This window comes from Triticum dicoccoides, chromosome 7A (genome assembly GCF_002162155.2).
Source record: "Triticum dicoccoides isolate Atlit2015 ecotype Zavitan chromosome 7A, WEW_v2.0, whole genome shotgun sequence".
NCBI classification, from domain to species: Eukaryota; Viridiplantae; Streptophyta; class Magnoliopsida; order Poales; family Poaceae; genus Triticum; species Triticum dicoccoides.
In genome coordinates this window covers 92,727,582-92,742,493 of record NC_041392.1, presented here as the reverse complement: position 1 = coordinate 92,742,493, position 14,912 = coordinate 92,727,582, and the positions used below count along the sequence as shown (strand labels likewise).

Here is a 14,912-nt window from a genome sequence, read left to right as displayed (position 1 = left end):
TGATGGTATAAGATCCCAAATTGCTCGTCTTGAAATATTAACTGCTGAAATTTCGGATATGCAAGCTACCTTAGTTAATAAGATGGCCGCTAAATCGGATTCCTATGAAAATAATGATGAAGATCTAAAAGTTATTGATGTGTCCCCTATTAAATCTTTGTTTTGCAATATGAATCTTGATAATGATGGGACTGAATATAATCCATCTTTACCTAGAAGGCGTTCTAAAAATTCGGAGTATTTAGATCTTGATGCTAAATTTGATAAAAGTGGGATTGAAGAAATTAAAACCCTAGATGTTGCTAAACCCACTATTATGGATTTCAAGGAATTTAACTATGAAAATTGCTCTTTGATTGATTGTATTTCCTTGTTGCAATCCGTGCTAAATTCTCCTCATGCTTATAGTCAAAATAAAGCGTTTACTAAACATATCGTTGATGCCTTCATGCAATCTTATGAAGAAAAACTTGAATTGGAAGTTTCTATCCCTAGAAAACTTTATGATGAGTGGGAACCAACTATTAAAATTAAAATTAAAGATCATGAGTTTTATGCTTTGTGTGATTTGGGTGCTAGTGTCTCTACTATTCCCAAAACTTTGTGTGATTTGCTATATTTCCGTAATTTTGATGATTGCTCTCTAAACTTGCATCTTGCGGACTTCGCTATTAAGAAACCTATGGGAAGAATTAATGATGTTCTTATTGTTGCAAATATGAATTATGTGCCCGTAGATTTTATTGTTCTTCATATAGATTGCAATCCTTCTTGCCCTATTATTCTCGGTAGACCTTTCCTTATAACGGTTGGTGCAATTATTGATATGAAGGAAGGGAATATTAGATTCCAATTTCCATTAAAAAAGGGCATGGAACACTTCCCTAAACAGAAAATAAAATTACCCTATGAATCTATCATGAGAGACACTTATGGATTGCCTACCAAAGATGGCAATACCTAGATCTATTCTTGCTTGTTATGCCTAGCTAGGGGCGTTAAACGATGGCGCTTGTTGGGAGGCAACCCAACTTTATTTTCATTCCTTGCTTTTTGCTCCTGTTTAGTAATAAATAAATTATTTATCCTCTGTTTTGGTTGTGTTTTTTGTGTTTAATTAGTGTTTGTGCCAAGTAGAACCGTTGGGAAGACTTGGGGAAAGTCTTGTTGAACTTGCTGTAAAAAACAGAACCTTTAGCGCTCACGAGAACTGATGTAGTTTTTATTTGGAGAGTGATATTTAGTTATTTATTTTTACATATGATAAATAGAGAAATTACTCACGTCCAGCAATTTATTTTAGAATTTTTGGGGTTCCAGATCTTGCGCTAGCTACAGATTACTACAGACTATTCTGTTTTTGACAGATTCTGTTTTTCGTGTGTTGTTTACTTATTTTGATGAATCTATGGCTAGTAAAATAGTTCATAAACCATAGAGAAGTTGGAATACAGTAGGTATAACACCCATATAAATAAATAATGAGTTCATTACAGTACCTTGAAGTGGTCTTTTGTTTTCTTTCGCTAACGGAGCTCACGATATTTTCTACTTTAAGTTTTGTGTTGTGAAGTTTTCAAGTTTTGCGTAAAGATTTGATGGACTATGGAACAAGGAGTGGTAAGAGCCTAAGCTTGGGGATTCCCAAGGCACCTGATGGTAATATTCAAGGACAACCAAGAGCCTAAGCTTGGGGATGCCCCGGAAGGCATCCCCTCTTTTGACTTCATTCATCGGTAACTTTACTTAGAGCTATATTTTTATTCACCACATGATGTGTGTTTTGCTTGGAGCATCAATTTATTTTGTTAGGATTTTCTTTATTTTATTTAGAAAAATGTTTTTCATCTTTTATTTCAATAAAAGTGGCATTGATAGCCTTTACTATGCCTATGTTACAAGTATACATGTTGCTGTTTGAAAACAGAAAGTTTACCGCTGTTGCAATAATTCCCTAGAAAAGTAAGAATGTGATAAAATGTTGAAACCTTTTTCATATTAAGATCTGATAAATTTAATACAGTGGGAATTTTCTTTAATAATTTTTGGAGCTAGGGAAGTATGGATGTTGCAGCATTCTTTACAGACTATCCTGTTTAGGCAGATTGCTGTTATGTTTGCATTGTTTGCATATGTTTGCTTCTTTAATGATTCTATTTGAGGATAGGACTATTAAATATGCAGAGGCATTTAGTATGAAATGTTGAATAATTTTTTTGGTGATTTGCTACAGTAGATTATGATAAGGTTTTGGCAATGGTTTATACTAACTTATCTCACGAGTCCTTGTTCAGTTTTGTGTGGATGAAGCTTTTGAGATTTAGGGAGACCGTGATATGAGAGGAATTAAGGAGACACAAAAGCTCAAGCTTGGGGATTCCCAAGGCACCCCAAGATAATATTTCAAGAGGTCTCAAGCGTCTAAGCTTGGGGATGCCCCGGTTGGCATCCCACCTTTTTTCTTCAACAACTATCGGTTAGTATCGGTTGATCCTAAGTTTCTGCTTCTTCACATGATGTTTGCTATTCTTAGATGTAATTTTATTTTGTTTTGCTTGCTGTTTTAATAAAATACCAAGATCTAAAATTATTAAATGTTAGAGAGTCTTCACATAGCTAAATAATTATTTAACTACTCATTGATCTTCACTTATATCTTTCGGACTAGTTTGTCGTTTGCTCTAGTGCTTCACTTATATCTTTTTAGAGCACGATGGTGGTTTTATTTTATAGGAATTAATGAACTCTCATGCTTCACTTAGATTATTTTGAGAGTCTTAATAGCATGGTAATTTGCTTAAAATCCTAATATGCTAGGTATTCAAGATTAATAAAATTCTCTTATGAGTGTTTTGAATACTAAGAGAAGTTTGATGCTTGATGATTGTTTTGAGATATGGAGGTAATAATATTAGAGTCATGCTAGTTGAGTGGTTATGAATTTGAGAAATACTTGTGTTGAAGTTTGTGATTCCCGTAGCATGCACGTATGGTGAACCGTTATGTGACGAAGTCGGCGCGTGATTTATTTATTGATTGTCTTCCTTATGAGTGGCGGTCGGGGACGAGCGATGGTCTTTTCCTACCAATATATCCCCCTAGGAGCATGCGCGTAGTACTTTGTTTTGATAACTAATAGATTTTTGCAATAAGTATGTCAGTTCTTTATGACTAATGTTGAGTCCATGGATTATATGCACTCTCACCCCTCCACCATTGCTAGCCTCTCTAGTACCGTGCAACTTTCGCCGGTACCATAAACCCACCATATACCTTCCTCAAAACAGCCACCATACCTACCTATTATGGCATTTCCATAGCCATTCCGAGATATATTGCCATGCAACTTTCCACCGTTCCGTTATTATGACACGCTTCATCATTGTCATATTGCTTTGCATGATCACATAGTTGACATCGTATTTGTGGCAAAGGCACCATTCATAATTCTTCCATACATGTCACTCATGAGTCATTACACATCTCGGTATACCGCCGGAGGCATTCATATAGAGTCATATCTTGTTCTAAGTATCGAGTTGTAAGTAAATAGAAGTGTGATGATCATCATTATTAGAGCATTGTCCTAGTGAGGAAAGGATGATGGAGACTATGATTCCCCCACAAGTCGGGATGAGACTCCGGACGAAAATAAATAAAAGAGGCCAAAGAAGCCCAAATAAAAAAAGAGAAAAAAGAGGCCATAAAAAGGCCGAAATAAAGAAAATAAAAAATGAGAGAAAAAGAGAGAAGGGACAATGTTACTATCCTTTTACCACACTTGTGCTTCAAAGTAGCACCATGATCTTCATGATAGAGACTCTCTCATTCTGTCACTTTCATATACTAGTGGGAATTTTTCATTATAGAACTTGGCTTGTATATTCCAATGATGGGCTTCCTCAAAATGCCCTAGGTCTTCGTGAGCAAGCGAGTTGGATGCACACCCACTTAGTTTCTTTGGTTGAGATTTCATATACTTATAGCTCTAGTGCATCCGTTGCATGGCAATCCCTACTCACTCACATTGATATCTATTCATGGGCATCTCCATGGCTCGTTGATACGCCTAGTTGATGTGAGACTATCTTCCCCTCTTTTTGTCTTCTCCACAACCACCATTCTATATCCATGGCTCACGCTCATGTATTGCGTGAAGATCGAAAAAGTTTTGAAAATGTCAAAAGTATGAAACAATTGCTTGGCTTGTCATCGGGGTTGTGCATGATTTAAATATTTTGTGTGGTGAAGATGGAGCATAGCCAGACTATATGATTTTGTAGGGATAGCTTTATTTGGCCACGTTATTTTGAGAAGACATGATTGCTTAGTTAGTATGCTTGATGTATTATTGTTTTTATGTCAATATTAAAATTTTGTATTGAATCTTATGGATCTGAATATTCATGCCACAATTAAGAAGAATTAAACTGAAATTATGCCAAGTAGCACTCCGCATCAAAAATTCTGTTTTTATCATTTACCTGCTCGAGGACGAGCAGGAATTAAGCTTGGGGATGCTGATACGTCTCCAACGTATCTATAATTTTTGATTGCTCCATGCTATATTATCTACTGTTTTGGATGTTTATGGGCTTTATTATACACTTTTATATCATTTTTGGGACTAACCTATTAACCCAGAGCCCAGTGCCAATTTATGTTTTTGCCTATTTTAGGGTTTCAAAGAAAAGGAAAATCAAACGGAGTCCAATTGACCTGAAACTTCACGGAACTCATTTTTGGAAGGAAAGAAGCCCAGAAGACTTGAAGTGCACGTAAGGGAAGCTTCGAGGAGGCCACGAGGTAGGGGGCGCGCCCACCCCCTGGGCGCGCCCTCCACCCTCGTGGGCCCCTCGTGGCCCCCCTGACATACTTCTTCCGCCTATATATCTCCATATACCCTAAAAACATCTGGGAGCACAATAGATCAGGAGTTCCGCTGCCAGAAGCCTCCGTAGCCACCAAAAGCCAATCTAGACCCGTTCAGGCACCCTGCCGGAGGGGGCATCCCTCTCCGGTGGCCATCTTCATAATCCCGGTGCTCTGCATGACGAGGAGGAAGTAGTTCTCCCTCGGGGCTGAGGGTATGTACCAGTAGCTATGTGTTCGGTCTCTCTCTCTCTCTCGTGTTCTTGATTTGGCACGATCTTGATGTATCGCAAGCTTTGCTATTATAATTGGATCTTATGTTTCTCCTCCCCTCTACTCTCTTATAATGGATTGAGTTTTCCCCCTTGAAGTAATCTTATCGGATTGAGTCCTTAAAGATTTGAGAACACTTGATGTATGTCTTGCCATGCGTATCTGTGGTGACAATGGGATATCACATGATTCACTTGATGTATGTTTTGGTGATCAACTTGCGGGTTCCGCCCCTGAACCTATGCATAGGGGTTGGCACATGGTTTCGTCGTGATTCTCCGGTAGAACTTTGGGGCACTCATTGAGGTCCTTTGTGTTGGTTGAATAGACGAATCTGAGATTGTGTGATGCATATCGTATAATCATACCCACGGATACTTGAGGTGACATTGGAGTATCTAGGTGACATTAGGGTTTTGGTTGATTTGTGTCTTAAGGTGTTATTATAGTACGAACTCTAGGGCTGTTTGTGACACTTGTAGGAATAGCCCAACGGATTGATTGGAAAGAATAACTTTGAGGTGGTTTCGTACCCTACCATAATCTCTTCGTTCGTTCTCCGCTATTAGTGACTTTGGAGTGACTCTTTGTTGCATGTTGAGGGATGGTTATGTGATCCAATTATGATATTATTGTTGAGAGGACTTGCACTAGCGGAAGTATGAACCCTAGGCCTTGTTTCAACACATTGCAATACCGCTTACGCTCACTTTTATCATTTGTTACCTTGCTGTTTTTATATTTTCAGATTACAAAAATTATTATCTGCTATCCATATTGCACCTGTATCACCATCTCTTCGCCGAACTAGTGCACCTATACAATTTACCATTGTATTGGGTGTGTTGGGGACACAAGAGACTCTTTGTTATTTGGTTGCAGGGTTGCCTGAGAGAGACCATCTTCATCCTACGCCTCCTACGGATTGATAAACCTTAGGTCATCCACTTGAGGGAAATTTGCTACTGTCCTACAAACCTCTGCACTTGGAGGCCCAGCAACATCTACAAGACGAAGGTTGTGTAGTAGACATCAGGCTCCTGAAGCTTGCCCGAAGATTTACACCACAATGATTGAGCTTTGCAACAACACCAACCGCAGGCGCCCAAGCACCCAAAAGGAACAAGCTCTGGGTTACCAAGCATCCAAGAGTAAAAAATCAGCTTCTCAACATTCACTCCCACGAATCAAACATATGCATCAAACGCAATGGCAAGAACATAGAGTGCTCAAGTCCTTCTCTCCCAAATCTCACCAAACAACTAATGTTATGGAGGAATATCAGAGGAATAACAAAGGAGGAGAACACAAAGAACTCCAAGATCTAGATCCACAAGGTTCCCCTCACTTAGAGGAGATATGGATTGGTGAACATGTAGATCCAGGTCATCTCTCTCTTTTCCATAAAAAAGATGCAAGATTCAAGGGAGGAATAGAGAGAAGGCAAAGCTTTCGGAGTTAACAATGGAGGAGAAATTGTGCTCCAAAAATGTGAGGACCATTGGGGAAGAAGAGCCCCTTAAATAGGCCCCCACAAATCTAACTGTTATAGTGTAGAATACACTGGAGCGGTACAGGCATGAAACTTGGAGTTGTGGCCTAGCTACAGGGGTGGCCAGGGCGAACAAAGTGGTAGAACCGTCCGGTTGCCCAGTTTTATAGGTTATTATGAAAATAACTAGAACTACCGCTAGGCCACCGCCTGAGCACCGCTGGCAAACCCAAGGGAATCACTTCTCGAATGGTAGTTGGACCGGTAGTTGGTTCGGTAGTAGCGCTCAAGAAAGTAGTGGTACAATCGCCAAGGAACACGGTACAACCGCCAAGCCGTGCATAGTTCTGTCCACTCCAAGGAGCGGTACAACCACTAGCACGAGTAGTATAACTAGACCAGGTAAAGACTACAGAAAACATGTAAAATTAGAACTTTCATAACTTTTGCAAATGAACTCTAATTTCGACAAACACAAGCTTGATAGAACGCTAACGACTAGAGAAATACAAATGATATAGAAGTGTGAAATCTCTATGAGTGAAGAACCAACAAAAAACAACATCAAAAATGTAATTAAATATGCATAGGAAAATCCATTTTCGATGAACTGGATCTTGTCATGAAGATAACCATAGGTTCTAAGACTCACAAATAGAAAGCCAAACAAGAACCAAGAAATATGATGCCAAGGATGCAAAGTTTGAGTTCTCTACGAACAATATGATTAATTTACTCACTCGAGATCCCACCTTGATATTAGGGCTATTGATCCTATAACCCGGTCTCTGAACTAACACCAGGAGAACAGTAAGATAGCAAACCTATCAAGGTAATACCTTGGCTAGATGATGACAATCTTGACCTCCTCAAGTTGAATCACCTTTATTGATTGTGTTGGCTGGATGAAGACTAGTAAATTCCTCGCCCATACACCACTATGGGAGATAATCTCATAGGCATATATTCACTTGTCCATTATCACCAGAATGGATGGCAAGATTCAAGGATGTGATCTCGTCGTGATGCTCCTATTGAACTTGCACAACTCAACCTTGAACCTTTTCTTCTCACTATCCATGGATGATGTCTTGAAGGTAAACATGAGTGTTCAGATAATCTTCTTCTTCAAGACATGCTTTCAATAGGGTCAACTCTCACATGACCATTCTTTGGATAACTCCTTGAATAACACCTTGGTCATCAATAATCTGCCTTCAAGCCAACATATGATCTTCAAGAATTTCCTATGGACAAACCCTTCAAGTATCTCAAAGCAACCATTAGTCCATAGGGATTGTCATAAATTACCAAAACCAAATATGGGGCGACCATGCTCTTTCAGTTAATTTAGTCTGATGCTGGCCATTGATGGGTGGAATCTCATCTCGCCGGCCTCGCTCTACACCATGGTATTTAAGCTTCTCTTTTAAATGATGAAGAAACTCGTCGATGGGTCAAAACCCATACAAGTTCACATGCAGATAAAAAATATTGTGCACCCTCAAATATTCATGAGCTACCACCTCCTCTTCCCCTATCGAGCATGCTTCCCAATAAGCATTATCCTCACATCTTGTGTCTCTCTCATCAGCATCCTTCCACACCATGTGGCCATGTAGTGTTGCTTGCTCTTGCGCACTTCCTCCATCATATTATTTGGGTCATGCTTCAGCATAGGAAGCGACTGGTGAGGATATGACATCGATGCAGATGGACCGGAGGCATGATGCTATGGTGACACTTCAAATTTGTGTAGATCAAAGGACCCCGGACCACACATACTACTACTATGCATGATTGACATCTTTTTGTACCTAGGACTAGGTATATGTAGATATTTACCAATATACAATTATATTGTCCATTTTTGTATCACCAACAAAAATCTAGTGACAAATTTACAAAAATCTAGGTATATGGATAAATAGTGTTATCGTGTGTTTATTCTTCTTATTTTATATGGACCAATTGTTACATGCAGGAAAATGGTTATTTGTAATGGTTATAACTTATAATACAACAATTTTTATTTTTGAACTATCTTTATTCTTGTGTAGCTTTTGGGGACAACAAAACGTATCACCATTGTAAAATGAACAAAAAAAATTGATTTATGCATTATGAAGGCATAGATACTAGTGAAGCAACTATAATTTTTTATTTGCGACAAGCGCAACCTAGATCTAGAAATGCCTAAGAAGCCCAAGGATAATGGAGGAAAATCTGTTTGCAAGCCAACCCAAGGTACAACATAACTTGTTTTCTCCGACCCGGTAAAGTGCAATCCTCACCTCTTTAGGTGAGAGTATGCCTAGAAATTTTGGAGTGGGAAGATCCATGGGCCCATTTTCTTAATTTAGGGGTTTGTCTTAAGCTCATAGCTATTTTATTTCTCTAATACTAATACTATAATAGACTCTCAATGAGTTCAGTAACAACAATTTACAACTGAGAAAACATCATTCTTCCTTAACGGGTCTAGGTTTTGGTATAATAACTCTGCAACTACTCGCCTCGACAAAATCAAGCCAATAACTTCCAGTCGCTAGAAGCATGTTAGGGCATTTCTGTGTGCGTGCGCGATCTTGTCCATGGGACAGACCGATGGCAGTGTGACGTTAAAACACAAACATATTTTCGAAGTAGAAACCCTAATTCTAGGTACTTTACCTAATTTACCAAAAATAAGTAAGAATCTTCGACAAAAACATAAAAGTTGTGCTAAAAAAACAGGAAAAGCTATCCTTAGTTGTATGTTTCTTGATTTTATCAACAAGATGTGTCATGATTTTTTACTAATTGTCGGGGATGTACCCCATGGTATGACCCGGCCGGAAATATGACCCGGCCGGGCTTGGCGGTTTACTTGAGACCCAGTTGACACTTGGCGATTCACTGGCGACCCGCCCTGACGAGATGGTTTACAAGCAACATGTCTGAACGTTATGACTCACTGGTAACCCGGCGGGCGGGACAGACGGATGACAAGGCCCAAGGCCCAGAAGGCCGGTTCATGTTAATGGTCGGCCGGTTTAAGAGGAAAGGCGTGAGGAATATTTACCTACAAGGAGTTAATACTCGGATTTGTATCGGGTTTCTATTAGAAGGTAGACTAGTCCTAATCCTAACAGGACTCCACATGTAACCCACCCCTCTAACTTATATAAGGAGGGGCAGGCTTCCCAAAAGAGGGATAAGGAAGAAGAAACAATCTTAAGGGCTAGACACAAAGAGCCGGTTTACCGGTGACTCTCTCGTGATGATAATGAGACCTAGCCACAAACAGCATGTAGGGTTATTACCGGATAATGTTTCCCGGGACTCGAAGCTGCCTAAATCCTTGTCTTGTGTTGCGTCTCTCAATTCCACTCAACCCCTCTCAAGCTATCACATAGATGCGTTGGCCTCACGACTAAGTCCTCACATTAGGACATCTGCCGTGACAATTCGATGACACTAATGCACGGACATATTTTGACAATAGCATTACCATATTTTCATGATTCGTTTGAGAGCATACATACTATTAAATCTTAGTTGTTTATAACTCTACTAAAGAAAATATTCGGTTATGTCAACAAGGGTTCCCCCACCTCAATGGCACCAAAAGGCCCCTAGAGGAGAGTGAACCTGGTGGTGGCACTTATGCAAGAATCGTAGGCACCTTTCTTTGGAGAGAGGTGTCAGACGATAGAGTGAGGTGGAAATGCATTTGGTTCCCCTAGTTTATAAAAAATAGTTATATATGACAAAAAATGTTTCATGATCAGAGGGGTTCATTTATCCAACTAAAATAAATTATCCATCCTTGTGAAAAAGTATTCTTGATGAGTTAAAATATTTCAAATTTCCATGTTGAATACTAATTAAATAACTTCACACACACACCATCTTAAAAATATTGATGTGGTTGTTCGACAACAAACTAGAAGCAATAATAAAAGGTTTGTGGACTACCTTAGGAATGCGTAACAAAAATAATGAACAAATCAGCAAGTGGAAAAGATACAATAAAGAACAAAACATAAAGGGAGTGCCCTATGTAGGGTACATAATAAATGATTAAAAAAACTAAGAAGAAAGGGAATCAACAATAAAAAGGAAGTGAAGATGGTAAACTAAAACAAAAAATTGTACAATATATTTAAACAAAATTGGAAAATGAAAAACCGAATATATGCCTTGTTGACGTGAAACCAGTAGTCGTTTTGCTTGTGTATGTTTTTGAAAAGGAAGACCAAAAGTGAACCAACACCCTCGATTGTTGCAAAAACACCATCCGGTTACAAAAGCAGCCCAGACTAGTTCTGCAAATTGCTGCATTTGACTAGAAATCCATTTATTTCTCCTTTTTGGCTCAACAAGGAAATAAAAAGTTTTATTATGTTAGAAATGTATGTTTAAGATAGAATCCATTGAGCAAAATAATTGAAACTGGATAAAAAGACAATTTATATCTACCATAATGGTGGAGGTGGGAGGGAGAGTCGTCAACTACAATGCTTCCACATCGATCCACTGTGGCACTGGTACTCTCGTCGATAAGTCATGGTATGGAGCTTATATCATCAACATGGTAGGTTGGGTCCCCTCGCCTGGCCTTCGCCTTGTTCTCCGTGTTGAAGGTTTGTGCTTCAAATTGTTGTCACTGGTATCTCAAGCAACGTAAAGCGACTTCCCGACTGTAGTTATCAGGACTACCTGCTCCAGTGATGTAGATTTGGTGTTGGCATGCTTCATAATGCTACGGTTAGAATTTAACCTCCTATAATTTTACCAGTTAGCAATCTGGCGTAACAATTGGCTGAAAGTTAATACTCGTACGTTCTAATCTTTTTCCTTCACTAGAAAAAATATACAGTTGTGAAGCCCGTTATCATTGATGCCTTTTCTATAATCTAGTTTATTAACTTATACACAGTATTAAAAATGAGTTTAAAACTACGAAGCAAAAGCCATTTATGAACATGGCTGAAACATGGCATATGAGTGCATGAGTATGCACGTGGTCCCATATGATAGCTAGACGATGCATCATGCACTTAAAAAACCTATTTCCATTTTAAAACATCTCTGTTTGTGTATATCACGTAGAAATCTCGAAATTATTTTGAGAGAGAGAGAGAGAGAGAGAGAGAGATGGAAGATAAGTGTGTAAAATTTATTGATTTCATGGGTTATTAATTTGTATCTATATATATACATATAAAAAAGACATGTAGATATGTACACAATTGATTGGCCCGTGTATTGAATCTTTTTACCATGAAGTGTCATTAAATGACATAAGCCAAGAAATCTGCCTATAGATGGAATTTCGTAAGTTGGATGTGGGAAGAATGGTCACCAAAATTAAGAGAAAAGATATGATTACCTTCGCTGGTAATGTGTGAATCATATATGTAGCCTAGTTATTGTGGGGAGATATTAAACAATTATTTGCAAATGTGTATGCAATAAAACTCCCTTGATGTACGTGTCACTAGCAGCCAAAACCGAATTAGATCCTGTGTGCTTTGCTTATTTGAGAGCGGCAGAAACCATGGTTTGGGTCTTGCACTCGAAGATGAGAACACATGTCATGCATGCGCACAAGATGCGTGTCCTATCTATCTACACCGAAATTGTTCAATACTCAATAGGCCTGCCTGTGTTGTTTCTAGCAATCTTGAGTATATTTGGAGGCCCGTGGCAATTATTTGCATTGGCAAAATAAGAAAAGATTTTTTTTCAAAGAAAGACACAATGTCAAGGTCAACTTAAAATAGTTTGGGATGTTCCTCATAGGGTCATAAGAATTAAATATCTTAACTATAGTTCAATCTACTTTAGTATGGACCGATAAACTATAAATGAGAAAAATTAATTAGCAAAAGTAGGACTGCACACAAGAGTGTTATAAATACACTATCTTACTCCCCAGTCTCCATCCCCAAGCTATAACCCATCTTCATAGTTCATACTCCTCATAATTCTATAGCGTTCAACTACCCACTTTCTCATGGATCCAATAGTCAACCAGGGGTGGACCTCTTCCGAGGTAGAGGAGGCATGCTCACTCATTGCTAGGCTCAACACCAACAAAATCATGTACGACAGTAACGATGACAAGAACAAGAAGCACAACTACATCGTGAAGTCTCTCCATGCATTGTTCTCTTCAAAGACCATGAAACAGGTAACAGATCTTTATATTGATCTCGCCGTGGAAATGCATATGACCCAATGGAGGGAGGGGACCCATGTTACTAGTGGTAGCCCGCAAAACATTTTCACCTTTTGTGACCCTTTCAACGGTAACTATGAGCTACCGATGGAGGAGAATGGTGCTAGCAGCACACACAGTATCTACACCATGGGCGACCATGCGAATGAAAACTTCGGTGTACGAGAGGAGGCAACAATCATGGACAATAATGCATTGTCCTTTGGTTTTCCTATGGAGAATACGGGGATCACGGTGACGGGTGAGGCACCGCTGATGGCAGACAATAACAAGATGGAGGTGTTGGAGAACAATATTTCCATAGACCTGTTGGGTTTCGTAGTAATTTCAAAAATTTTCCTACGCGCACACAGGATCATGTGATGCATAGCAACGAGAGGAGAGTGTTGTCTACGTACCCAACGCAGACCGACTGCGGAAGCGATGACACGACGTAGAGGAAGTAGTCGTACGTCTTCACGATCCAACCGATCAAGCACCGAAACTACGGCACCTCCGAGTTCGAGCACACGTTCAGCTCGATGACGATCCCCGGACTCCGATCCAGCAAAGTGTCGGGGAAGAGTTTCGTCAGCACGACGGCGTGGTGACGATCTTGATGAACTACAGCAGCAGGGCTTCGCCTAAACTCCGCTACAGTATTATCGAGGAATATGGTGGCAGGGGGCACCGCACACGGCTAAGGAATCGATCACGAGGATCAACTTGTGTCAACTTGTGTGTTTAGAGGTGCCCCTGCCTCAGTATATAAAGGAGCCAAGGGGGGAGGGTGCGCCGGCCAAGAGAGAGAGGCGCAGGAGGAGTCCTACTCCTACCGGGAGTAGGACTCCCCTCCAATCCTATTCCAACTAGGATTCCCAAGGGGGAAAGAGGGAGAGGGGTGGCCGGCCACCTCTCCTAGTCCTAATAGGACTAGGGGAAGGGGGGAGGCGCGCAGCCCCCTTGGGCTGCCCCTTTCTCCTTTCCACTAAGGCCCATGATGGCCCATATGGCTCCCGGGGGGTTCCGGTAACCCTCTCGGTATTCCGGTAAAATCCCGATTTTACCCGGAACACTTCCGATATCCAAATATAGGCTTCCAATATATCAATCTTTACGTCTCGACCATTTCGAGACTCCTCGTCATGTCCGTGATCACATCCGGGACTCCGAACAACCTTCGGTACATCAAAATGCATAAACTCATAATATAACTGTCATCGTAACCTTAAGCGTGCGGACCCTACGGGTTCGAGAACAATGTAGACATGACCGAGACATGTCTCTGGTCAATAACCAATAGCGGGACCTGGATGCCCATATTGGCTCCTACATATTCTACGAAGATCTTTATCGGTCAGACCGCATAACAACATACGTTGTTCCCTTTGTCATCGGTATGTTACTTGCCCGAGATTTGATCGTCGGTATCCAATACCTAGTTCAATCTCGTTACCGGCAAGTCTCTTTACTCATTCCGTAATACATCATCTCACAACTAACATATTAGTTGTAATGCTTGCAAGGCTTATGTGATGTGTATTACCGAGAGGGCCCAGAGATACCTCTCCGACAATCGGAGTGACAAATCCTAATCTCGAAATACGCCAACCCAACATCGACCATTGGAGACACCTGTAGTACTCCTTTATAATCACCCAGTTACGTTGTGACGTTTGGTAGTACCCAAAGTGTTCCTCCGGTAAACGGGAGTTGCATAATCTCATAGTCATAGGAACATGTATAAGTCATGAAGAAAGCAATAGCAACATACTAAACGATCGGGTGCTAAGCTAATGGAATGGGTCATGTCAATCAGATCATTCTACTAATGATGTGACCTCGTTAATCAAATAACAACTCATTGTTCATGGTCAGGAAACATAACCATCTTTGATTAACGAGCTAGTCAAGTAGAGGCATACTAGTGATACTCTGTTTGTCTATGTATTCACACATGTATTATGTTTCCGGTTAATACAATTCTAGCATGAATAATAAACATTTATCATGATATAAGGAAATAAATAATAACTTTATTATTGCCTCTAGGGCATATTTCCTTCA

General features: G+C 39.9%; 1 protein-coding gene across 1 annotated transcript in view; it reads left to right on the top strand.

Annotated features, from left to right (window-relative positions):
* Positions 1-12,641: 12,641 nt before the first annotated feature.
* Positions 12,642-14,912, top strand: part of LOC119329164 — a 10,807-nt gene continuing 8,536 nt past the window's right edge. The window contains exon 1 of the mRNA XM_037602167.1: positions 12,642-13,179. Coding sequence (XP_037458064.1) covers positions 12,642-13,179 — 538 coding nt within the window. The remainder of the gene's footprint in view (positions 13,180-14,912) is intronic.